Genomic DNA, 25,500 nt, shown 5'->3' on the forward strand with positions numbered 1-25,500 from the left:
ATAACTAGGAAACATAAGTTAGAGAGCAACACTCGTCCAAAGCTTCCTTTTTTCCACAAAGTGGATACCCTTGGGAAACCCTTCGGCAGGGCAACTAAGGCAGTGGTCGTGCCATCGAATGTGATGTTTGGTTTAATAACAGAATAACAGAAGAGTTGGAAGGAATGTTTGAATGTTTATTTTATTTATATGCCGCCATTTTCCCCCGAAGGGGACTCAGGGCGGCTCACAACTCAACTAAGGGAGAGGGATACAGACAAAAATTAAAAACAATGCGCAACAATACATAATTTAAAACACACAACAGTCATACCATTCGAGAAGGGGGTAGAAGCTTTTTAGTCCCAGGCCTGTCGGAACAGCCAGGTTTTGAGGGATTTGCGGAAGGTCTGGAGGGTGGTGAGGGTCCGGATCTCCACGGGGAGTTCGTTCCAGAGGGTCGGAGCAACCACAGAGAAGGCTCTCCTCCGGGTGGTCGCCAGTCGACACTGGCCGGCGGATGGAATTCGGAGGAGGCCTAATCTGTGGGATCTAATCGGTCTAGAGGAGGTAATTGGCCTTGGAGGGACCTTGGAGGTCTTCTAGGCCAGGGGTTGGCAACCTTAAACACCCGAAGAGCCATTTGGACCCATTTCCCACAGAAAAGAAACACTGGGAGCCACAAAAAACTTCCCGTTGCTTGACTATTTCCACAGCGGCCACAAAAGTAGAACATGTAGTTGAATTAAGCCTTCTGTTTTCTTCTGAAACTTTTCATTATCTTGGAATAATCCATGGTTGGCTTTCCCGGGGGGTTGAAAAGCTCAATAAATCGTGTGCCGACAGGTAGCTGAGCCGAGGTGGCGCAGTGGTTAGGGTGCAGCACTGCAGGCCACTTCAGCTGACTGCTATCTGCAGTTCGGCGGTTCAAATCTCACCGGCTCAGGGTTGACTCAGCCTTCCATCCTTCCGAGGTGGGTGAAATGAGGACCCGGATTGTTGTTGGGGGCGATATGCTGACTCTGTAAACTGCTTAGAGAGGGCTGAAAGCCCTATGAAGCGGTATATAAGTCTTTAAAAAGAAGAAGAAGAAGAATCACGCATTGCGGTTGTGACGCATATTTTGAGTGACAGGGAGCCGCAGCAGAGGGATGAAAGAGCCACACGCGGCTCCAGAGCAGCGGGTTGCTGACCCCTGTTCTAGTCCAACCCCCCCCCCCCCCCGCTAATTCTCATGGCCATAAGAATCCCATCTATCCATCTCATGCGAATCGCAGCCTTTCCCCGTGAGCCTTCCACAGTTGGTGATAACAGCAGAATCAGTGCAGAAGTCAACAATGGAGCTCACCAGGGATGGGAAAACGCCATCAATTCTCTCCCTGGACTCCCAGGGCTACAGATGCATCCTCCCCCATTTTCTCCACATCTGTGCTCAGAAGTAGCCAGGGCAACAGGCAGAAGAGGTTGCCACATGGTTCTCTGGGATAGTAGCCCAGAATTTCCTGGAACACAGTGGGCCTGTCTGCCACCCACAGTTTCATTACCGTCTCTTCAATGGCTTTTCCCTAAATAAGCAACCATAATGAACGAGACCCCCAATCAGGAACAATTCCTCCAGCCCTGCAGCTGTGTATCCATCTCGCTCTTCCCCTGATCGCCATTCATCTGCTGATTCGCCCGCATTTTTGGCTTCAGCTTCTCTCCCAGGGCTTGGGGTTGGCAGCCACCATCTGGAAACATTTGGCCGCTCGGCTGGCACTGGGCAAGGAGGAGAGGGCATCTTTTCAATGGAGGCCTAGAGCAGTGTTTCTCAACCTTGGCAACTTGAAGACGTCTGGACTTCAACTCCCAGAATTCCCCAGCCAGCATTCGCTGGCTGGGGAATTCTGGGAGTTGAAGTCCAGACGTCTTCAAGTCGCCAAGGTTGAGAAACACTGGCCTAGAGGACCCATTGTTCCTGCTCGCCTCCGGATGCTGAGCTTCTTGAGAAGGTTGCAAGTCAACAGCTAAGCAGAGGAGAAGGTGGGGTGCAAGAGCCAAGGGGTCTTATTGAGGCAAGAATTGGTTGACATCCCCCCCACAGTGAATCAAAGCATCCTAGCTCCAAATATGAGCGGGGGGGGGACCCTCCTTCGCAGATGTGTTCACAAGAACGCAACCCATTAATTTACTCAGCAAAATAAGTTATTATTGCATAAGCTGTAATGAAGAGTTGTCTTCCAGATTTTCCAGTCTCTTGGCCACATAAGTGGCTCGATTCTGGGGGACTAGGGACGGGCAGCCCGGTTCTCTGCTCGGCATAAATATGTAATTATAGGCTAGGCGAACCACAGAGGCAGGAAGAAGATTCGGAGGTGGGGATGACACCCCTTGCAGCTGTGATTTAAATGCCCAGCGAATCCGTTTCGTTTCCTCTTAAGAAAGAAGCCGAAACAGCCATTAGATAGCCGGAAAGTTCCGTCCATCAGCTCCTCCCACCTTAGCTCTTTTAGATCAAGCAGCATTTGGGGTGGGAGGGGTGGCCTGTACCCCCCAGATCCAGAGGTTGCAACCAGACGCAGGTGTTAGAACTGCGCACAGAGACCGCTGTCAAATATACGGTTTTGCATTCTGATTCTACTTCCATTTTCTCTGAACGTTTTTAATATTTCTGATTCACCTGATCACCGGAGGAAGCACCCCTGCTGTGTGGACAAGAGGCCGCCTGAGGGTTTTGATCTGTTTGAAAAAGATCCCGAGGCAGATACAGGGGGAGGGGGATCAATAACATTGACACCGAGCTGTGATCCGAGGGAAACGTAGTACAAAATGTTCTGTAGACGATACGCATAAGTCCACCAACAATGGCCAAGGTGGATGAATCATGTCACAGGAAATGTAGGAACACAAATGAAAAATACAATTTATTAAGATATGCGTTGATCTGGCACAACACTGAAAAACAGAAGTCTTGCTATCAATAGGATTGAACAACTAAAATAGAACACACAATAATGGAAAATATAATGGCCTTTCATTTAGTTATATATCTTTTTAATTTATGTATATTATCCTCGATTTACAAACACAATTGAGACCAAAGTTTCTCTTGCTTAAGCGAAACATTTCTTAAGAGACGTTTTACCACCTTTCTTGCCACAGTTGTTAAGCGAATCACTGCGGTCGTCACGTTAGAGACAAAGTTGTAAAACGAATCTGGCTTCCCCGTTGACTTTGCTCCTCAGAAGGTCGCAAATGTGAGTCAGCTTTCAAGCGTCTGAATTTTGCTCACATGACCACAGGGGATGCCGTAATGGTCGTAAGTGTGAAAACGGTCATAAGTCGCTTTTTCGGTGCTGTCGTAACGTCGAACAGTCGCTAAATAAACGAGGGTTTCCTGTCTTCCATTTTCCGCGCAGGCGTCTCCCTGAATACAAGACCTCACAGGCAAAGAAAGCGAAGGCGGGTAGAATACGGGTTTCGAAGGGAGAAAATGAACTATTTAAAATCCTCACCGTCCTCCCCCCCCCAAAAAAAGAGGATCTTGGAATCTTCTGGGCCTAGAAATAGGCCAGTAATTGGGACATTTATGAAATTATGCAGAGTGGAAAAAGTTCTCCATTTTTGAATGCTCTGATAGGTGGCATTTATTTTTTATTTTTTTATTAAATAAGATTTTATTGGTAAAACGAAAATACAACATCCATAACTTGTAAAAAACAATACTACATTTCGAGATATTCCCATACTATCAAATCATATAAACATCAAAGGTTAGGTATCTTATTCCTTCCCTCCCTCTTCTCTTCCCTCATTTCTTCTTTTCCATACCCTTTTCTTCCCTCCCCCCTTACTTCCTTCTCCCCTGCCTTCCCTCCTTTCTTTTCTCCGGTGGCATTTAAATTTGGGAGGGCCCTAAACTATCGGGAGAAACCTGGGCAGACTCCTGGCAGAGGAAGTAGATGGGAATGTGAAAAGTCCCCCCATCTCACTCTTGCTCAACAGGAGGAAGGATTGTGGCGTGCAAACTCTCGGGAGGGTCTGTTCCAAACAGACCTCGTGTTTTCCGGGAGGAGTTTGGAACGCTGAACCAAGGAGCCGTGAAATAAGCCTTTTGTAAAATAAATGTTTACAAACCCCTAGGACAAAGGTTTGGGTTTTGTCTCCAGGCAGCTTCGTTCACCCGACATAATTGCGAAACTGTCGCCAAACGTTTGTTCTGTTTTGTTTTGGGGGCGCTTCAAGGGCGACGCCAACAGATCTGACACGGACGAAGACAAAACGTCGACCAACTTTGAGGAAGAGTTTGAGAAGCTGAAGGAACTCCATGCTTCCGGTAAGGAGGGAGAGGGGGGCTGGCTGGCTGGCTGGCTGGCTGGGGAAGTGGAGGGCTTCACTTTCCACCTGAGGGGGAAAGACCAGAGCTCCGAACAGCCAGGTGAGGTGGAGAGGTTGCCTTCTGGAGGGTCATCAGAGGAAGCAAGAAAAGCTTGCTTCTCTTCTTCTTCCCCCCCCCCAAGAAATTCTGCATTGTCCCTCGGAGAAATGGACAGCTATTTGTCCAGAGTGGTAGAGGGTCTCCTGCTTGGGCAGAGGGTTGGATTACAAGTGGTTCAAGGACAGAAGTAGCTTCAGAACATCTCCAACTCTGGATTAGCTTGCCCAGAGATTGCTGAGAAGATCCCGTCTCTTCCCTTGCAGAGATGAAGATGTATTCGTTGGCTGTCACGCCCAACGGCCACCTGGAGGGCAAGGGCAGCATGCCCCCGCCCATCATCATGCACACTGCAGCCACCCCCATGCCCACCCCAAAGGGGTCTCCACACATGGACACCGCCTACCCTTTCGGGGACTCCAGAAGGGGCAGCAACGTCTCGGTGGAACCGCTCAGCTTTGACCAGAAATCTTTGGTATTTTTCCAAGAAGTAGCCGCTTGGCAGGGCCGGGAAGGGTTGGGAAAGAGGGACGTTCTCCACTGGGGTGGGGGGCAGGTGGGTGCTGAGAAGAAGATGGAGGGGAAGCCCCCAGCCAGGAAAGCCTGTAGGGGCTTCTTTGAGCTGGGAGGATGAAGTAGGAGAGAGGTCTTCTCCAGCCTGGCTCCTTCTGGAGGGGGGCTACACTTTCAAACCCTGACCTGGTCTCCTCCCCTCTCCCAGTCCAGCCTCCGCAGCTCACCCTGTGCCAACTGGGGCAGCCGCCGCTCGAGCTGGAACAGCCTGGGCCGGGCCCCCAGCCTCAAGAGGAAGACCCAGTGTAGCGAGCGGGAGTCCTTGCTTTCGGGGGAGGGCAAAGGCAGCACGGATGATGAAGCGGAGGAGGCCAAGCTCAGCACCCTCAGCCGGGGGGCCCTGCACCACCGGGCAGAGTCCCTGGACTGCCGGGGTGGCTTGGACCTGCCGGAACTCCTCCAAGTGCCCGGGGTCCACCCTCCGGTAGCCATGCTGCCCCTCGAGTACCAGGACTGCAATGGCAAGCTGCTGCAGGTGCCCAGCGAGCTCTACCTACACCTGGATGGGCGCAAAGAGGACCCCTTCGACTACGATGACAGCATGGAAGACGTAAGTCTGAAGCAGCCGTTGCTCTCTGGCTTCCCCTCCAAGTGGGGCCGGGGGGCCTCCAGCCACCCCTCCCTTTGAACAACCTCAGGAGTGGCCCAGGATGGCCTTTGGGGGTTGGGGAACTTTGCCCCCTTTAGGGTAGGAAGGGAGGACCCCACAACTGGTTAGGACAGTGTTTCTCAACCTTGGAGACTTGAAGTCCTGTGGCTGGCTGGGGGATTCTGGGAGTTGAAGTCCACAGGACGTCAAGTCTCCAAGGTTGAGAAACACTGGGTTAGGAGGAAGTCCCTTCCTGTGACATTCCTACAATCCTCCAGCTGTTCATTGACAGCTGTCAGTCCCAAACCTGTGAGAATTTGCAAGCCAACTCAGTCGTGGCCCGGGGTGGAAGCTGCCCCTGCCTCCAGGAAGACGGGTGGAGAGGGATGAGTTGGGATGAGACTTCCCAAGGGGGCTTCCTTTCTTTCCTTCCTCTTCCTCCCCGCAGAGTCTCTGCTACAGAATCCGCAAGAACCTGGAGCCCTACAAGCCCAATTGGTGCAAGAATCATGAGGACTGGTCCCTCTACTTGTTTTCCCCCCAAAACCGGTAAGGGCTCCTTCTTTTCCTGGGCTGACCCTTGGGCCGAACCGAGCAAGACTCAATGTCCTTCTTTGGACATCACCTCTGGTATCTCAATACGCCCCATCTTGGTCTCCTCGAGGCCAACGTACAGAGTAAGGAAGGTGCCCAGGAGCTGCTGGGTACGTAAAACACAAGAGCCATGGTGGCACAGTGGTTAGAGTGCAGCACTGCAGGCCACTTCAGCTGACTGTTATCTGCAGTTCAGCGGTTCTAATCTCACCGGCTCAAGGTCCTTCCGAGGTGGGTGAAATGAGGACCCGGATTGTTGTTGAGGGCGATATGCTGACTCTGTAAACCGCTTAGAGAGGGCTGAAAGCCCTATGAAGCGGTATATAAGTCTAACTGCTATTGCTATTGCTACTTCTGCTGGCTGCAATTTGGCAGTTCGAGTCTCACCGGCTCAAGGTTGACTCAGCCTTCCCTCCTTCCTGGGTGGGTGAAATGAGGACCCAGATTGTTAGGGGGCAACATACTGGCTTAGAGAGGGCTGTAAAAGCACCGGGGAGCAGTATATAATTTTAAGTACTATTGCTAAAACAAGGAGAAGCTTTTTTTAAAAAAAAAGTCCAGAATATCTAGACAACATTTGGGAGAGGTTCAAACTGGCACCCACTGACATAGGAGGCCGTGATGGGACCTCACCAGACATGCAAGGTTGATGTGATCCTCACTCAGTAGACCAGGCCAGAAAATGATTGAAAACTGATTACTGGTTACTATTTATTGATGATTATTGATTATTTAGCAGCCAATGAAAGTTAGAGTGCCCTGGAAATTCAAATCAAAGCAAGGGAGGAAGCAGGTGTCGAATGTCCGTGTGGAACTGACTGGATAGAACCGTGATGGGTGCCAGAGGTGCCACGCAGAGCCCTCTCACACACACCGTCGCCAGCAGCTGAAGCGCCCGGAAACGGCATGAAAAGAGCCCAAAACGCATTTTCTGGGCCATTTCCGGGCTGTTTTCAGGCCATTTTTGACCATTTTGCAGGACATTTTTAGGCTGTTTTTGGTGCTCTGGTGGAAAAACAAAAAACAGCCTGAAAACAGCCCAAAACCACCCCAAACCACCCAAAAAAACAGGCATGCACACGCCAACCAGCTAGTCTTCAGTTTTCTGGTGCTCCGGCACACATGCATGCACTGGTTTGGGCACTCGGTGGCAAATAGGTTTGCCATCCCTTTATCAAATTGGAACTTGAAGCATAGTTTTGGCTTCGACTCTGATTTAATTTTACATGGTATTTGGAAAGCTTACATCATTCTGACTCTGGAAGTTAGACCTGGTATAGGATAGCTCAGGCTGCGGCTTCTGTGCCCCCAAGTATCGCAGGTTCCCTCTGGGGGTTTTCCTGGCTTTCCCTTGCAGGGCAGCTGAGGGGAAGACCCTTAACTGGAGCTAAAGATAAGGGTCTCCTCAATTGTGGGGCTGTGAAAGGCTATAAATATCAAGGGGTCCCGCACGGTCTGCAGCTCAGCTAACCTTTTCCTATTGGCCTAAAAGTAGAGGGATGTTTGGGGTCCTGGGGGGGCAGCTGACCAGCGTCTGATAAGATCCCACAGGGTGGGCCTTCTCCAGGTGCTGTCAACTAGACAATGTCGTTTGGCGGCTCCTCGAGGGAGGGCCTTCTCTGTGGCTGCCCCGGCCCTATGGAACGATCTACCCCCCAGAGATCCGGACCCTCCCCATTAAGACCTGGCTTTTCCGGCAGGCCTGGGGCTGTTGACCTCTTGAATGAGGTCCAGCCCCACTAAGGCTGAGTGCATGTCGTATCTCTTTTAACTTGCCTTGTCTTCTACTTTTTAAACTTTTTAGTATTTCTTTTATTGTTTTTTATGCAAGCCGCCCGGAGTCCTTCGGGATTGGGCGTCATACAAATGTATTAAACTCGAAACTCGAACTCTGCCTTCCTTTCAGCCTCCGGGCCAACTGCCAGAGAGTCATCGCCCACAAGATGTTTGATCACATCGTCCTGGTTTTCATCTTCCTCAACTGCATCACCATCGCCTTGGAGCGCCCGGATATCGACCCCAACAGCACTGTGAGCTCCCGCCTGGGCTGGGTTGGGGCAGCAGAGGTCTGACAAACCCCCCTTCCCCGCCCCCCCAGGTGAAGGCTGCTAGTCTTCGGGTTTTAGCTCAGCGCGGTGGATCCTGTCCTGTCCGGTTCAAAAGGAGACAATTTAATGTCAGGGCGATTTTCCGAAAGGCAACTTTTTTCCAACAACAGAGAAGGTTTGTCCCATCTGTGCAGGATGGAGCTGCCCCCTTGCTTGTCAGAGAGCCAAGGCGCCTTGTGCTGAGTTCCTGGGCAATCTGACAACTCTTCTGAACCTGAATAGATGAATTATTTGGGGTTAAATCTTAAGTGTGTTTCCCCAAGACGCTGCCTAGCTGCTGACTCTCCTCTTCCGCTTCTCAAATTGACTTGGCTGAATGTCCCTGCAATTAAAAACACCATCTCCCAAACTGCCCAAATACGATTAAGCAGCTTCAGGCTGCGTGACTGGAACTCCCAAACAGTCATTTCCATATAAAAACCCCTTCAAGGTAAAGAAGGCAGGGAAAGGATTTATCAGGATGATCCGGTGAGCTGTGTAGTTTTGGCACAGGAGACGGGTGGAATTCAGGAACCGAGGAGGGGGATCATGGAGACTTCCTGGGATTTGGGGGGGTTCACGTCCTCTGCCAGATTGGATTTCGACTCTCCGGTTTCTCTCCTTCCTTTTTTTTTGCAGGAACGGATATTCTTGAGTGTTTCCAACTACATCTTTACGGCCATTTTTGTTGCTGAGATGATGGTTAAGGTACCGGCGCTGCGTTTCCAATTGGCTCCCCTTGGATTAATATACAGCAGTGTTTCTCAACCTTGGCAACTTGAAGATGTCCGGACTTCAACTCCCAGAATTCCCCAGCAGTGGTTAGGACAGTGTTTCTCAACCTTGTCAACTTGAAGATGTCCGGACTTCAACTCCCAGAGTTCCCCAGCCAGCATTCGCTGGCTGGGGAATTCTGGGAGTTGAAGTCCGGACATCTTCAAGTTGCCAAGGTTGAGAAACACTGATATACAGCAAAAGTTCCACCCGTCCGTTCCTCTGAGCGGGAGGATAAACCGAGGAGGGACCGTTGTCCATTTTATTACTTTCAATTAGGGAAAGGATGAAAGCCATAAGATGTCATTAATTTCTTTATTTCTTTTTTTTCTCAATAGATTTTAGACTGTGTTTGTTAAAAATCCATACCGTGTACGGGTTCTGGGAAGTCGGGGGGGGGGAGGAGGAGGGGGGTTGGGGGGGAGGGAGGGAGGGGTATACATTAGGCTAGACAAGAATTTGGTGGTAAACTAGAACTATTTTGACACACAGAAAATTGTACTTCGGTGTCTTACTGATTGAGGAATGAAGAAATGTTTGTTTTAAAAGAAATAAAACTTTTGAACCGTCCCCCCCAAAAAATAAAAATAAGAAAAAGAACAAAGAAATAAAAAAAAGAGAATTTAAAAAAAATCAGGGAAAGGAGGAGGGCATTCTTGAGGGAGACCCAATTGTAAAAGAAATTGCATCCAAGAACTTTCCCACTGCGGCAGCACAGAGGCCCGTGTCAATTTTTCTCGCATCTGGCGGAAAAGTTGACCACAAGGCAATTTTGTAGTTGTAGTTGTAGTTGTAGTTGAGTTTATTTATAGTTGTAGTTGAGTTTATTAATTTTTTGCAGTGGTGGAAGATTGTGGTTGGCTTTTGCTCTTTGCAAAGACCCCCCTCCCCCCCCCACTCCTGAACGGTTCCACTCCAGATTCTGTCTCATTTCCAGTGAAACGGTTCTTGAGCTTCAAGGTAGCAGGAACCTTCGTGCCTGGAACAGCCTCTTCCATTCTCCTTCTAGGTTGTGGCCCTTGGCTTCTTCTCCGGAGAGCACACTTACCTCCAGAGCAGCTGGAACGTCTTGGATGGGATCCTGGTCTTTGTCTCCATCATCGACATCATCGTTTCCATGGCGTCAGCAAGCGGAGCCAAGATTTTAGGGGTCCTGAGGGTCCTTCGGCTGCTGCGCACCCTGAGACCTTTACGGTATTTCTTGGCCTCCCGAAAAGCAGAAGGCACCTGAGCTGATCCCTTCCTCCTCAGGAGGAGCAGGCGGAAACCCAGTTTCCCACGCCTGAACAAGCCGTTAAGGAGACCATTTTTGATCCCCAGACCAGCTTTTCCTAAGAAAATCTCTTCTCGGGCTTTTCCTCTTTCGGTCTGAGAGCCTGGAAAGACTCCGAAGATCCGTTTAGAACTTGGGGGGGCTACAATTTGCCATTTGCAACTGATAGGCTGCTCTTCCATACCCGTTCTTGGCTCTGGAAAAAAGACTAAGCTGGTGCATTCCTGGTCATTTCCAAATCGCATCCAAATGTGGCACCGTGCTTTAATTAACTCTAGGCACCGTGCAAATCATTGGTGCTTTGTCCAACCGCCAGAGAAGCTCTGTCTATTTGACTTTGAACTAAACCTGCTTATTGCGTTGCGCATCCACCGAAGGACAAAAGCAATGTGACCGAGAATGCAAAAGCTCAGTGTTCATTTTCCAGCAGTCTCTGGCACGGGGCCCTGTGGCGCATAGATTAGCATGCATGTCTTTCCCGTTTAGCAGCTGCATTCGTGTGCCTGTCTCGGAAGCCAAAGCACCCCATTCTTCCCAGCAGGTACAGTAGAAAGGTTGCCCTTATTTGCAGTAGGTCACGTGATCATGCCTGGTGCAAGATAAACACTGTTTCCCCCAGCATTTCCAGGCCTTTCCGAAACAGTCTGGGCTCCGAATCGCTGAAGATGCTCCATGGCAAACCCTGCAGAAGTTCCCGGAGCCCCAGCCCAGCCCCTAAGGGTAGGGGTGCCAGGCAGGGGTGGTGGAGAGGGGGGGCACAGCTGACACATTGCCCTGGAGTGGAATTTGCATTCCAACTGTGATGGGTAAATAACTTGAGGATTCCCGGCATCTGCAGATGTTTTGTGTTCAGAGCCACAGAGGAGCAATTTAGCTTGCCGGAAAGTCAAAAGTAGGACGACACTTTCAATATCTGAAGCCAGGCGAAAGGGAGCTGGTCGTCCGGTTTGTCCCCAAGTAATAAGTGAGGCGGCTGGAGGACGAGGAGAAGCGAGAGGGAGAGAGGGAGGGAGGGAGGGAGGGAGGAGGAGGAGGAGGAGGAGGAGGAGGGGGGAAATGTACTGGGGAAATTCTTCTCTGCTCTCTGCAGGAGTCTGCTGCTTCACATCATGACCACAAAAAATGCAAAACTATTATTATTATTAATAATAATAATAATAATAATATCCATTGGAATTTGTGCAAAAATTATAATATTAAAACAGCAACAAACTGGTGGGAACATCAGCCTGAAAAAGTCACCGAAAATCAGATGGTCAAGATCTTGTGGGATTTTCACATACAAACCGACAAAATACTGGCGCATAATACACCAGACATCACACTGGTTGAGAAAAATAAGGTCACAATCATAGACATCGCAATACCAGGTGATAGTAGGGTCGCCGAGAAGGAACATGAAAAAATCGCAAGATACCAGGACTTAAAAATCGAAATTCAACGACTATGGCACAAACCAGCAGTGGTAATTCCAGTGGTAATTGGCACACTGGGTGCTATTCCAAAAGCACTGGAATTACATTTAAAACAGTTAAAAATTGACAAAATCACCATCAGTCAAATGCAAAAAGCCGCACTGCTTGGATCTGCACGCATATTACGAAAATACGTTACGACGTCCTAGGCCCCTGGGTGGGGCCCGACTAGTAACCAATGCCAAATCCGGCGAAACAACTGGCCGCTGTGATACAATTTTACAACAACAACAACAATAATAATAAAATTTATATGCTGCCCAATCCCGAAGGACTCCAGGCGGCTTACAAAAAGGAGGGAAAAAAAGACACATAAACACACAACGAGAAAAAAAAACGGTTTAAAACCGCAACACCACATACATTCATTCTAATCGGGGCTGGACCTCAACAATAAGTTCAACAGCCCCAGGCCTGCCAGAACAGCCAGGTTTTTATAGCTTTCCTGAAGGCCATAAGAGTGGGTAAGGTCCGGATCTCTGGGGGTAGCTGATTCCAAAGAGTCTGAGCAGCCACAGAGAAGGCTCTCCTCCGGGGGACAGCTGTGGTGCACAACTGGTCCATCTGTTTCTTGCTGGGGTGACATCTGTGCTAGGATATTCTTAGGGAGAGGCGGATCTTGGGACTGGCTTGGTATTTGAAGATATTAAGATCTCAGCCAAGGTCCATTTTGACCAAGGGGGGAAAGTCTCCAATGGCACCTGAAAGCATTGATTAGGCGAACTTCATGTCTGGAGACATTTTCTGGGTCTTACAAAGCGGGAACACCTGGGATACCCCTAAACAAGTTCCTTTGGGCATAGGAGGACAGGCTTTCCTCTCCACTGCAAGAGATGGCATGAAGGACCTACGCAACCTTCTCCAAACCAGCAGCATCCTCAAGGATCCTAACCGGATTTCCTCCGATTGCTGCCTTCTTCTTTTTAGATCCTGCTTTTCATCATGCAGCATGCAATCAAAAATGAGGGATGGGGGGAAGGGAACCAGAATGCTTAAAAGTGATAAAAGATGGTTTCAAAGATCTCCGTTGCTTCCCAACTGTCCGTTTCCTCTGGAGGACTGGATATTTCTTGGGGGGAGTCTGGAACTGGAATGACAAAGGGAGATCTTCCTCTTCTTCTCCTCCTCTCCAGGGTCATCAGCAGAGCTCCAGGTCTGAAACTGGTGGTTGAGACGCTGATCTCTTCTCTTCGGCCTATCGGCAACATTGTCCTGATCTGTTGTGCTTTCTTTATCATCTTCGGCATTTTGGGAGTGCAGGTAAGACTTCCCCACCGTACCCCTTTTGCTGAGCAAGGTCCACTGGAAAGGTTTCTTGGTCTCCTTCTCCTTGGGGGGTTCTTCGTTTGGCTTGGCCTGAACGTGAGACGCAGACGTCAGATGACGTTCCCCAAGATCTGCTGGAGCTGAGGCCCACTTGCCCCCTTCTTAAACCTTGACAGAGTGTGATCCTTCCCATGACCCGGCAAAAGCGCGGACGGCAAAAGCGGGATCGACAAAATCGCGCCTTTGACGTCATCACAGCGCGACGAAAAAGATCGAAAAATTCAAATAAAAATTAATAAAAATTAAATTAAAGCAAGCCGATTCACATAAAGGTAAGGGTTAGGGTTAGGGTTAGGGTTAGGGTTAGGGTTAGGTTAAGGGTTAGGGTTAGCTTTAGAGCGTTAGCGTTAGCGTTAGGGTTAGGATAAGGGTTAGCGTTAGGTTTTTCGTTACTTTAACGGTTAGGTTTTGGGTTAGGTTTAGGGTTAGGTTAAGAGTTAGGTTTAGGGTTAGGTTTGGGGGGCTTAGGGTAAGGTTTTCGCTTTATTTTTACAATTTTTCGATCTTTTTCGTCGCGCTGTGATGACGTCACAGCGCGCTTTTGTCGAGCGCGATTTTGTCCTACGCGCTTTTGTGGTGGAACCGATCCTTCCTATTTTGCTTTGGGAAACACTCTTCCTTCTTCTCCTGGATCATAAAAGAAATCTCCAAGGGGACAATCTGACCAACCCCCTGCATCTTAGATGTTCCCTGGTTTTGAAGACCATCACACTTTCCTGCCTGGATGATTCCTCAACAGCCATGACTGAGCACCATCTAACGAAGTCAAGCGGCCCTTCCCTAGTTCAAATCCCAGTGGTGCAAGATGGCTGTTTCTCACACTGGAAACCTTGGCCCTGTTCCAGGCAGCACATCCAGACCTCCTCTGTGGTCAAACCACTCTTCCCAGTCCTCCTGAAGGTCTTCTCAAAATGGGGGCCCCTGCTAAGTCAAAGCTGAAGTCCAAACCTCCACCTCTCCTGCTGATTTTATCCAGTTTTCTCCCAGCTCTTCAAGGGCAAGTTCTACTACTGTGAGGGGGTTGACATCCGAAACATCTCCACTAAAACCGACTGCAGAAAAGCCCACTACAGATGGGTCCGGCGGAAGTATAACTTCGACAATTTGGGGCAGGTAAGAGGGACGGGAGAAGGAGGATGGAGAGAGGGAGTGGTTCTCCAGCCAAGCAACCTTCCCCATCTTCTAAACCTAATCACATCTTTAATTGGATGTTACACTTTAGAGCAGGGATGGCGAGCCTGTGGCACGCATCCCACAGGTGGCACGCGGAGCCATGTGTCGAGGTGGCGCAGTGGTTAGGGTGCAGTACTGCAGGCCACTTCAGCTGACTGTTATCTGCAGTTCAGCGGTTCTAATCTCACCGGCTCAAGGTTGCCTCAGCCTTCTATCCTTCCGAGGTGGGTGAAATGAGGACCCAGACTGTGGGGGCGATATGCTGACTCTGTAAACCGCTTAGAGAGGGCTGAAAGCCCTATGAAGCGGTATATAAGTCTAACTGCCATTGCTATTGCTATAGGGCAAGGTGGATCCCTGTGGATCTCTAGGGAGATGCTATAGCAATAGCAATAGCAGTTAGACTTATCTACCGCTTCATAGGGCTTTCAGCGGTTTACAGAGTCAGCATATCGCCCCCACAGTCTGGGTCCTCATTTCACCCACCTGGGAAGGATGGAAGGCTGAGTCAACCTTTGAGCCGGTGAGATTTGAACAGCCGAACTGCAAAACTGCAGTCAGCTGAAGTAGCCTGAAGTGCTGCATTTAACCACTGCGCCACCTCGGCTCTCTAGATGCTGTACCAAGAGCAGGGGAGAGCCACTTCCTACTGCAGGGTTGAAGAAAGAAACTTTCCCTTCTTCTAGAGTAGCAGTTCTCAAACATGTGGTCTTCTTAAAAACAACGGAGGACCAAAAAGAGCTTTGTGTTACGTGGATGATATCCCGCCCACCCAATATTTATTTTCCCTGAGGAAAGTATCACATAGAACCTGGGGAGGCGGATCTGATTTATCGGTTGATTGAAAGCCAAGCAGATTGAAAGCATTCTTTGCTTCCCACAGGCCTTGATGTCCTTGTTCGTCCTCTCTTCCAAAGATGGCTGGGTGAACATCATGTATGACGGATTGGACGCCGTGGGGATTGACCAACAGGTAGATGTCCTGAGAGTTTTCATGGGGGGGTTGCTCAAAGACTCATTCCCACATGCATGTGCAACTCAATGGTTGGCAGTCAACAATGAGGTCACCATCCTGGCTAGGGTGCTGGTCATTCATTCACAAGAGGGGATAACCATTATGCTATAAATGACCCACACGGATGATGATACCAATGATGAAGAAAATAACAGAATAACAAAGTTGGAAGGGACCCTGGAGGACTTCAACCTCCTGCTCAAGCAGGAGACCCTGTAGCATTCAGGGGATGATGGTCCATCATGGTTCAGTTAGGGAAGAAGTCACTCAAACATTGCTGGAGAGATTTGCCTGATGGTGTCCTTTGTGGATACCTCCTAAAGAAAGGATGCTGCCCCAGGTGGGCCTCACCTTCGGTTGGGTTGATTCTCCAGCTCCCAGAATCCCCGTGATGCCTTCTCCTACCCACTTCCACCCTGACCCAGGAATGCTTAATCAGCCATTCCATAAAAACAAATGGAAGACAATCCCAGGGTCTCCTAGTCTTTCACTTCTGGAAAACAAATTCGTCTGAAATGACTTTACATCCTGCAGCGCAACTAAGTTTAAAAGCAAAAATAAAGATAGTCGAGAATTATCAGATCTAAACTGTTCTTGGGAAGTTCCCTTCCTCTTCTCAGTATGAAGTCTTCTCTTTGAGTTTTTATTTTATTTTTAATCTTAGACTCCCCGTTGTTATCCCGTCGGGGTACAGAGCATGCGACTGAAATCAGAAATAGCTCAAAACAGGCGATAGTCCAAAAACAGAATGCAATTATTTCAGGCGGCTGGGCTAGCTAGGGGGTGATGCCATGCGGGCATCCTGGCCATATTCCATGGGGGAAGGTGCACTGACCAGTGAGCTGGTCAAGACGCCGATGTTTCCAGGAAGCTCCAGCTGTTCTGGAGCCCAACGGCCAGGCTCAGCCTCTGGAGGTCGAAGGGTTGCCCCTCTCCCTGGGTCTTGGCAGCCACTCATCTTCAGGGTGGGCTCCATCTCCATTGTGCTCATACGCCATTGTTCCTTGTCTCCCCACCCCCATCTCTCCCCTCCTCCTGCTGCCTTTTGGCCGCCTCGCCAGCCCAGCCGGAACCATAACCTCTGGATGCTTCTCTACTTCATTTCCTTCCTCCTCATCGTCAGCTTCTTTGTGCTCAACATGTTCGTCGGGGTGGTGGTGGAGAACTTCCACAAGTGTCGGCAGCACCAGGAGGCCGAGGAGGCCCGGCGGCGCGAGGAGAAGCGTCTGCGGCGTCTGGAGAAAAAGCGCAGGAGTAAGGCGATATACATGTCTGGTCGGTAGACAGCGGTACAATCACAATCTTTCCGAGACTTGCCTGCTCCCAACGCCCGTCTCGACCTTCCTCCTTATGGCCTGGTTTTCTTGGGGTTGGTGATGGGTACCCCGAAAGACCTTTGGAGATGCTTTAAGAGCCAGAAGGCAGCTCGTCCTTTCTTCCTTGATGCACGAGGCTCAGCTCCATGAGCTTCTCCTATTTACCTCCCAGCTCAGCAATCATGAGCACGGTTCGGAGGTTGGTTTGCTAACGGTTCGCATCAGTTCAGCCGAACCGGTAGCGGCAATTCCAATTGGGTCACCGAACCGGTAGGGAGGGCAGGCTGGTCATGCCCCTGAACTGGTTCTCCGGTCACCCATGCCGTTGCCGACAGGTTTTGTTCTCAGTGTATAATATTCTGCGCATGTGCAAAACAATCTACAGGCAACTGCGCATGCGCAAGCAACATGTGGCAGGTGCGCAGTGCACACAAAGCCCACGCAAAGCAAACTGGCAGGGATGCCAGCATCAACCCCACCGCTGGCACGGTTCCCCCCAAGCAGATATTGGTGGCAAGCTTCTTCTGAGAGCCCCTTGGTGGTCTTTGCGCTTGGCTGTTTTCTGGCAGGCATTTCATTACCCAAACATCCTCAATTCTAATCAGTTTAGGTCGTGAAGCGTCTGCACGAAAACCACCAAGCTCAGAGAGCACCAAGGACCCCTCATTGCAACCCTGAACTGCAAATGTTCCCCTCTCACAGCTTCTTCAGAACCACCATTATTGGAGCTCTGGGGTGTTTACTCCTAATTCTTGGCCTTGAGAGTTTGACCCCCAAGGGAGGCTGGAATCTTTGAGGTGACTCCCCCCCTCTTCCTGCCATTTCTTTTGCCATTTGCAGTGGAGGGGCGGGGTGGGTGGGGAGACTAGGAGCATCACCGACGCTTGTGAGTGAAACGCAGCCCATGATTGCAAAGAGTTCTTGGAAGAAGAACAAAGCGTAATTATTAATATACATCCAGAAAGAATTACAGGCGGGGAACCATGCAGAAAGCTTTGCCTGAACTCCTGGAACTCAGAATGTTAAGATGGAAAGTTTGTACAGGCATCATCCCTTAGAGAGGACTTTAGAGCAGTGTTTCTCAACCTTGGCAACTTGAAGATGTCCGGACTTCAACTCCCAGAATTCCCCAGCCAGCGAAAAAGAAGATGCATTCATGGCAGCGAATGCTGGCTGGGGAATTCTGGGAGTTGAAATCCGGACATCTTCAAGTTGCCAAGGTTGAGAAACACTGCTTTAGAGACTGCACCAGTGACCGCAAACCTTTTCAGCACCGGGTGCCAAGAAGGGACAGTGAGCATCCACATGTGGCACCGAGTGCCAAAAAGGGAGCACTTAGAGGGTGCGCTCATATGGGCCGCAACCAGGAAGAGGAGCTGCCCAGGGGCCATGCCTGTGCCCAAATATGGACCTCTGGTTTGGGGCGCATGCATGTGCGCTGGCCAGCAAGTCTCCTGGTTACTGCTGCGCCGATCAGCTGCTCACGCCATAAAACAAGGCCAGCTCTTCTGATTTCTGGCACTGCCGCAGGCACAAAGGCCAGCTGATCTTCACGGAAGAGGAACGGTTGGCCATCACAGGACTAGGAAGACCAACATCTGATGAGAACTAAACCCTAAAGCAGGCAGGATATCCAAGCCCCCCCAAGTCCTCCATGCTCTATAGCAGTGTTTCTCAACCTTGGCGACTTTAAGTCCTGTGGACATCAACTCCCAGGATTCTGGGAGTTGATGTCCACAGGACTTAAAGTCGCCAAGGTTGAGAAACACTGCTATAGGGACCATAACTTTAGGGGGAGGGTCTCAAAAGAACAAGCCTCCATGTGTCCGAGGCCTGGTTTAGAGCCAAGGTGGCGCAGTGGTTAAATGCAGCACTGCAGGCTACTGCTAGATCAGCAGTTCAGCGGTTCAAATCTCACCGGCTCAGGGTTGACTCAGCCTTCCATCCTTCCGAGGTGGGTAAAATGAGGACCCAGATTGTTGGGGCCAATATGCTGACTCTCTGTAAACCGCTTAGAGAGGCCTGAAAGGCCTATGAAGCGGTATATAAGTCTACTGCTATTGTTCTGCCGGAACCCCCAAATCCCCGATGAGTCAAGTTTGATCTCCTCGTGTTGCCTTTGTGTGTGAAGATGATTTCAGCTGCCCCCCGTTTCTCCCCCTGCGACTTAAAGCATCGCCAAAGGGTTTCAGGGGGAAAAAAACAGCTGCAAATTCCCCGAAGGGGGTCTGCATGTGGAAAACCAGCCGAAGGGCTAGGAATGGAGGAGGCCTCCCTTTTCAAGGGCAGGAAAACGAGTGTCCCCCCCCCTCCCCACTCGATGGATTCCATTAAAAGAGATGCACGTTCGGCCTGTAAAAGATTTCCCTAGTTGGAAGGGGGCCTCCGGGCAGGTTCCTGCACAGGCAGTCCAGGCAGAAACCGAATCGTATTTTGAAATGTGTTTTTTTTTTCCCCTTTCCCATTTCAACAGTGCACTGAACAGAAAAATGGGAGTTTTTGTGCTACCTGCCCAAAGGGCTTCAGAATTGATAATGCCACGCAGAGAGGAAACTCGGGGACAAAGAGACATTAGGGTTGGATGGCAGGAGCGTTTAATAGAAAAAAGAAGCAACAGTGGGGAAAAATATGTTGGTTGAAAGGAGATGGCTAGTTTTCTAGAAGCAGCAGCTGAGACATTCAGGAGAAGCTGGGTGAAACCAGAGAAATCGAGGCAGGATCTGGAGATGGGAAGGGCCCGTAGCTCAACCGAAAACCCTCTTGGCAGGCAAGAAGTCCCAGGACTGATCTTCTGAGCTTCCAAGAAGGGCTGGGGAAGAACGTTGACCTGGAAGCCAGGACATCTGTAGCAACCTAGACTCTCTTAGCTGAGATAGACCAAGAGCCATCCTGGGAGAAGGCAGGTTCTTGGGTTCTGCTCTCATTCAAGGGATTAGGGAGCATTTAGCTTCAAAAAGAGAATGGGCGGGCTCAGAAAGATCTGGTGTGTGACTGACACTCCGTAGCTTCTGTGTGTCTTGGTGGGATTGTGAGCAACCAGGGGTCGGGACAAGGACATTCCTTGCCAGCGATGGCAATAGGCCAAGGGGCATGTTAGAGGAGGAAGCTGGACCGTTAGAGCAGGAGTCTCCAAACTTGGCAACTTTCTGGCTTATGGACTTCAACTCCCAGAATTCCTCAGCCATCTATGTTGAAGTCCACAAGTCTTAAAGTGGCCACGTTCGGAGACTCCGGTGTTAAGACAAGGAATTCCAGGGACGGTGGGAACTCAATCCTACAGGATGGCCTTGGAGGGCAGGGATTGGACCAAGTGGCATAATTACAGATTTGGGAGTGGGCAGGACTGGAGATCGATGGGTCCAAAGCCCTCCGGTGGCCTCTGTGATTGGGTTGCAACCTGTGTCTTTCTGTCCAAAGTCCACACGTGTCATTGGCTTTTGAAAGCCAAGCATGTAGGAAAGTAGATTGGACCATGGAAGAAGGTCAGAGAAGACCCGTTTCTACCAGCTAACAAGGGATGGCACCCGGAACATATGTTGCACATGACATGTGTCCATATTTTCCACCATCCAATGGTGATGAGTAGAAGACCTGGAGGTTTCTGATTACAGGGACACATTCTATGCCCAAAGAGATCTGATTCCCAGGTGGAATCTTGACCCCAGGTTCCTGCCACGATCCCCATGAGCTTTTGACCCAGCCTTAAGCTTCATAAAACCAGGCAGAGGGGAACCGAAAAGTATTTAGAATAATACATGGCCTCAGCTTGTCCCCTATTTGTCTGTGCAACAGCGTAAGCATTGGCTTCCTTGGGACTGCGCATTGGTTCTATGACCCCATAACCAAGAGGGCAGTTATGTTCCCCAAACAGCCTATGTCTCCCCCAGAACCTTCTGTATCCCCCTTCTGCAGTGCATGAGTTGGCATCTCTTCTAATGGACATTGCATGCCTAGTGGAACGTGGTGTGGTGTGGATGTCGTGCTTTTTTCCTATGTCGTCAGTGTACTTTCAATGTAACATGTTCCCAAGCCGGGACTGCATGTTCCTTCTCCTCACATGCTGGGGATCTCTCCAGACCTTCTGCTTGCCTCTGACCTACTTGGGAGATCAACCAAGATCCACGGTGTCCTTTTTCTTCAGCTTGTGCGTCATGTCTATGTGTTCTACCTCTTTGTCAGAAGGAGATCACTACTTTGCCATGTATCTCTATTAAAGCAACACATTTACCTGGAACTGGAACCTATCCAGTATCCTGGGCTATATAATTCCCCTAATTCCCCTCTCTTCATCTAGGAATATTGTAGTTCTAGAAATCTGCAGGCCACGACCTCGTGGGAAGTTGGCCTTCAGATTATTTTCTGGGGAACCCTGGAGGAGCATGTTGAGAATTCATCAAGGCTTTCCTTAAGGAGATCAGGGATTAGCCAATGTGGTCATTAGGATTGTTCCTCTCAGAAACATTAGGTAGACCTTAGGACATCATCACAGCACCTACAAGGTAAGAGTAAGCCCCCAAAGACCCCTAACACTCAGCAAGTCCAGTGTTTCAAAGACAGGAAGTGTATGGGTAGCTGTTGACCTGGATGAGTTAGAAGCTAATGGGGTCAACCAACAGCAAAGGATCAGAAGAGAAAGAAGCAAAGATGGGATGAAAACACGCTGGACATTTGCCCCAAAAGGGCAAAATGGGACAGGTGGAACATGAGATGCAGCACCACGGAGAGCTCCCCGTGAACCTCTCTTTCCCACAAGGTGAGGGACCAGATAGAATTCCCACGGTCAAGGAGAGATGGTTCATAGGGACTGATGGACCAGCATGAGCTCTTCTGGGTTCCCTGAGACAATGCTGAGGCAGGTGGTTACTGCCACCTTCAAAATACCTTCTGAGCTTGGAGTTTCCTTTAATGCTCTTGCTCCGAGGCCTTGGCGGTGACCAAGAGATATGGCGCCAGGGCTTGAGATCCAAGCTTCCAACTGAGGTCCACATACATTGGTTAGTGACTCTGACTTGAGTCCAGAATCCTTTGTGCTACCCAAGAGCTCCAGGAAGGAAGTCGAGGGCTTCTCAAACCTAGAAAATCTTCACTGTGAGCTGCTCAGATCACATCCCAGCATGTTGTCTTTGGAGATTCTCAGTCCTCCCGGTCACGGTTGTCCCAAAGGGGCTTTTTCAAAGGGCAACCGGATCTTGTTTTCCCTTAAAGACGTTCCACTTCTCATCCAAGAAGCTTCTTCAGTTCTGACCGAACGGTGGAGGGCGGAAGGATTTATATTCCTTGCGGTCATCATCTGGTCAGAATTGAAGAAGCTTCTTGGATGAGAAGCGAAATGTCTTTCAAGGAACAACAAGGCCAAGTTGCCGTTCGAAAAAGCCCCTTTGGGAAACTCAGTATATCCTTACTCGGTTCTCCTTCCCTGGGGAGCAGCCCTTCACTTTTGGGGCTCCTTCCCCTCTTCACCCGGTGCTCAAGCAGAGCTCTCACAGCAGCTCTGCCTCTTAACCAGCCCCTCACCCACTCGACCCCTATCAAAATCCACCCCTTGCTGCCAGGATTAGCCCCGCTCGCCGCATTCTTCGGGAGCTGATGGACAGACTGTACCCAATTATCCTGAGAGCTCAAAGGCAGCCAGGCAGGAGAGAGGAAATCTTGCTTTGCGAGGCTTTTGAACGGCTTGCCTGGGAAACACACAAAAACACACTTAAATGTCCTTTTTAGCCACGGAGGGAAGGGAGGGATTAATGGCCGAAGGGTTGCCAGTCAGTCGGCTCCCTTTTGATGTGACTAGTCCTGCTTGCAGATTCCGATCGGGCCGTTGTCTTGCATCAGCAAAATCCTTGGCAGTGTAACAGTCGGCTGGGAAGCATTAAAAGGGTCGAGGGGAGGAAGCAGAGGGTTGCAAATGAGTAGGTGGGCCCCTGGAGGAATTAGGAGGCTAACTCCAGCTCACCCAGCCTTTTTCTTCTCCCTCCCCGCTTCTTCTAACAACCAACTGCCTGCATCTCCCAGAATCAAATGGGGAAGATCGGCCTGAGAATGACAGGCAGAATTCTGAATTTTTGTGAGGATTCCCCAAAGGGGTGAAGAGAGTCCTAAACGACACCACAATGCTAAGACCAACAAATCATCTAGACCAGCCAGCGGCCTCCCAACTTGGCAACTTCAAGACTTGTGGACTCTAACTCCCAGAATCCCCCTGGCCAGTTGGGGAATTCTGGGAGTTGAAGTCCACAAGTCTTGAAGTTGCACCTCTGATCTAAATGAAGCCTCCAGCACGAGAGTTCTACTTTTTCATTCTTGTGCCAGGTTTCCTCAGTCGGATGCCCTGAGATGCTTTAGATTTCATCCCCCATAATCCTCGCTGCCTGGGAATTATGGGCACTGAACCCCAATGTCCCTGAAGACATCACCAGCTTGGGGAAAGCTGTGTGGTCCTCCTCACATTTGAAAGAGAGTGGAGGCTCTTTGTAATCTATCGTTTCTCTGCTCCATCTCTTGTTTTAAGGGTTTGTTTTCATAAGATACCCCAATAATCCCACCCAAATCTTAGTTTTGGGACAGGCAGGGCCCCAGCCTTTTAAGACAAAGGTTTCATGATCTTGCAAACCTTCACCTCATGTCCAGGGACTCTGCAGCACAACAGAGTCCACCTCCATGTCTTGGTGGGCAGAGGAGGAGCCTCACGGCTTTGGGTGGCTTTGACTACAAAACCCACAATCCACGGAGCCGTGGACTGCATGCCCCTTGGACAAAACTCGCATGGTTTTGCGTGCCAGCATGGCTTGTGTTGGAGAAGGACGAGGAGACTGCCAGAAGCTGATGGGTCCTTGTTGGGTTTTTTCCTGCAGAAGCTCAGCGGCGTCCATACTACGCCGATTATTCACCTGCCCGGAAATACATCCATTCGCTCTGCACCAGCCATTATCTGGACCTCTTCATCACTTTTATCATTGGGGTCAATGTCATCACGATGTCCATGGAGCACTTCGATCAACCCAAGGTAAAGGCAGCCTCTCTTGACTCCCCCGTAGCCCTGGTGGTGCCCAGGACTGGCAGTTCAGGGGCAAGCCAGGAGCAGCCACTTGGTCTCGGGTGGGTTTGGCAGCCAAGGGCTGAATGCCAGGAGCCGGTGCAGCTTCTTCAGAAGGCAGGCAGGCAGGAAAGTCCTGGATGGATCCTGGTGGAACTTCCACGATGAAGGTCAGGGCAGCTGATGCTTCGTCCAGAGGTCCCCTGAGATGCCTACATCTGCCAACTGCTGCAGGAGATCCCATACCTCCATTCCTTTTGCACAGACCCCGGTGGACCCTAACAAGCAGCCCACCCACCCACCCCCTTCTGTGTTTCCTTGCAGTCTCTAGAAGAGGCCCTGAAATATTGCAACTACTTGTTCACCTTCGTCTTCGTGGTCGAAGCCATCTTGAAACTGGTGGCCTTTGGCTTCCGGAGGTTCTTCAAGGACAGGTTGGAGATGGGGTGGTGGTGGTGATGTCATTTGGGGAAGGGGTGGTGGTGGTGGTGGTGGTATCGCCCCAATTACAGGCTGCTGAATGAGCTCGGCCCCCGGTGCCTCGCCCCCCCCCTCCCGCTCCTGCCTCCTGGTAGGTGGAACCAGCTGGATCTGGCCATCGTCCTGCTGTCCATCATGGGGATCACTCTGGAGGAGATAGAGATGAACGCCGCGCTCCCTATCAACCCCACCATTATCCGGATCATGAGGGTGCTGAGAATTGCTAGAGGTGAGGGGCTTCTCCGAGGGAGGGTCTTTCTGAGTATCCCAGGAGTAGCTGCCATTGGAAGGGAGGCTCCCTTGTTCACCGACGGCCCTTCCCTTTGCTTTCCAGTGCTGAAGCTGCTGAAAATGGCCACGGGGATGCGGGCGTTGCTGGACACAGTGGTTCAAGCCCTCCCCCAGGTAAACCCAACAGCTGTGCAGATGTTAATCTTCCTTTCTCTTCTAAACATCACCCCTTCCTCCTCCTGATATATTTTCAACTCCCAAGCCTCCAGCTTTCCAAAAATGTTCAATTTTGTCTCGCCCCAAGGGGAAAAAAATTACATGCCCAGAGGGATATATTGACACATTATTTCCCAACAGCACTGAGGACAACACTTCCAGCAGCTCAAAATGTTGTCCTCTTGTTTTTTCCCCCTTTTAACTCAGCCCTTGAGATAAGGAGCCAACGCCTTTGAGTCCACAAGTTCTGAGGCCTTTTTTTTCCAAAGCTGGCTTCCTTTTTTGCACTCACATCAACGAAAGGCGAGGCAGGGTCTCCCCTCTGGGATGCCACGGAATAGATGTTCTCGTGGCATGAAATGCCAGGGCTCCCTTTGCACTCTGCCCATGCCTCTGGAGCAGAGGAGAGCCATCCCCAGAAAGTCTCCTAATGCTCTGAAACACCCCCACCCCACCCCACAGTGGGGAAGGAGGCAAAACCCACAGCCAGCGAGATGCTTTTCGGAAGATGCTCTCCAGCCAGGCAAGGCATATTTATCTATCTATCTATCTATCTATCTATCTATCTATCTATCTATCTATCTATCTATCTATCTATCTATCTATCTATCATCTATCATCTATCTATCATCTATCTATCTATCTATCTATCATCTATCTATCTATCTATCTATCTATCTCTATCTATCTATCTACCTACCTACCTACCTACCTACCTACCTACCTACCTATCATCTATCTATCTATCTATCTATCTATCTACCTACCTACCTACCTACCTACCTACCTACCTACCTACCTACCTATCATCTATCTATCTATCTATCTATCTATCTATCTATCTATCTATCTATCTATCTATCTATCTATCTATCGTCTATCTATCTATATCTATCTTCTCTATTATCTACCTATCTATCCTATTATATCTATCTATCTATCTATCTATCTATCT

The 25,500-nt window shown here is 49.9% G+C and overlaps 1 protein-coding gene across 1 annotated transcript in view; it reads left to right on the plus strand.

Moving 5' to 3' along the window:
* Positions 1–25,500, plus strand: part of CACNA1H (calcium voltage-gated channel subunit alpha1 H) — a 52,713-nt gene that overhangs the window by 21,562 nt on the left and 5,651 nt on the right. Inside the window, exons 8-22 of the mRNA XM_087729341.1 lie at positions 4,204–4,294; positions 4,660–4,868; positions 5,115–5,516; positions 6,004–6,104; positions 8,056–8,179; positions 8,876–8,944; positions 10,020–10,204; positions 12,892–13,018; positions 14,072–14,197; positions 15,141–15,230; positions 16,334–16,526; positions 23,437–23,588; positions 23,943–24,052; positions 24,194–24,327; positions 24,433–24,503. Coding sequence (XP_087585467.1) covers positions 4,204–4,294; positions 4,660–4,868; positions 5,115–5,516; positions 6,004–6,104; positions 8,056–8,179; positions 8,876–8,944; positions 10,020–10,204; positions 12,892–13,018; positions 14,072–14,197; positions 15,141–15,230; positions 16,334–16,526; positions 23,437–23,588; positions 23,943–24,052; positions 24,194–24,327; positions 24,433–24,503 — 2,184 coding nt within the window. The remainder of the gene's footprint in view (positions 1–4,203; positions 4,295–4,659; positions 4,869–5,114; positions 5,517–6,003; positions 6,105–8,055; positions 8,180–8,875; positions 8,945–10,019; positions 10,205–12,891; positions 13,019–14,071; positions 14,198–15,140; positions 15,231–16,333; positions 16,527–23,436; positions 23,589–23,942; positions 24,053–24,193; positions 24,328–24,432; positions 24,504–25,500) is intronic.

The sequence above is a fragment of the Thamnophis sirtalis genome, unplaced genomic scaffold (assembly GCF_051295495.1).
Source record: "Thamnophis sirtalis isolate CommonGarterSnake01/CBP01778 unplaced genomic scaffold, rThaSir2_p1.2 scaffold_14, whole genome shotgun sequence".
Lineage (NCBI taxonomy): Eukaryota > Metazoa > Chordata > Lepidosauria > Squamata > Natricidae > Thamnophis > Thamnophis sirtalis.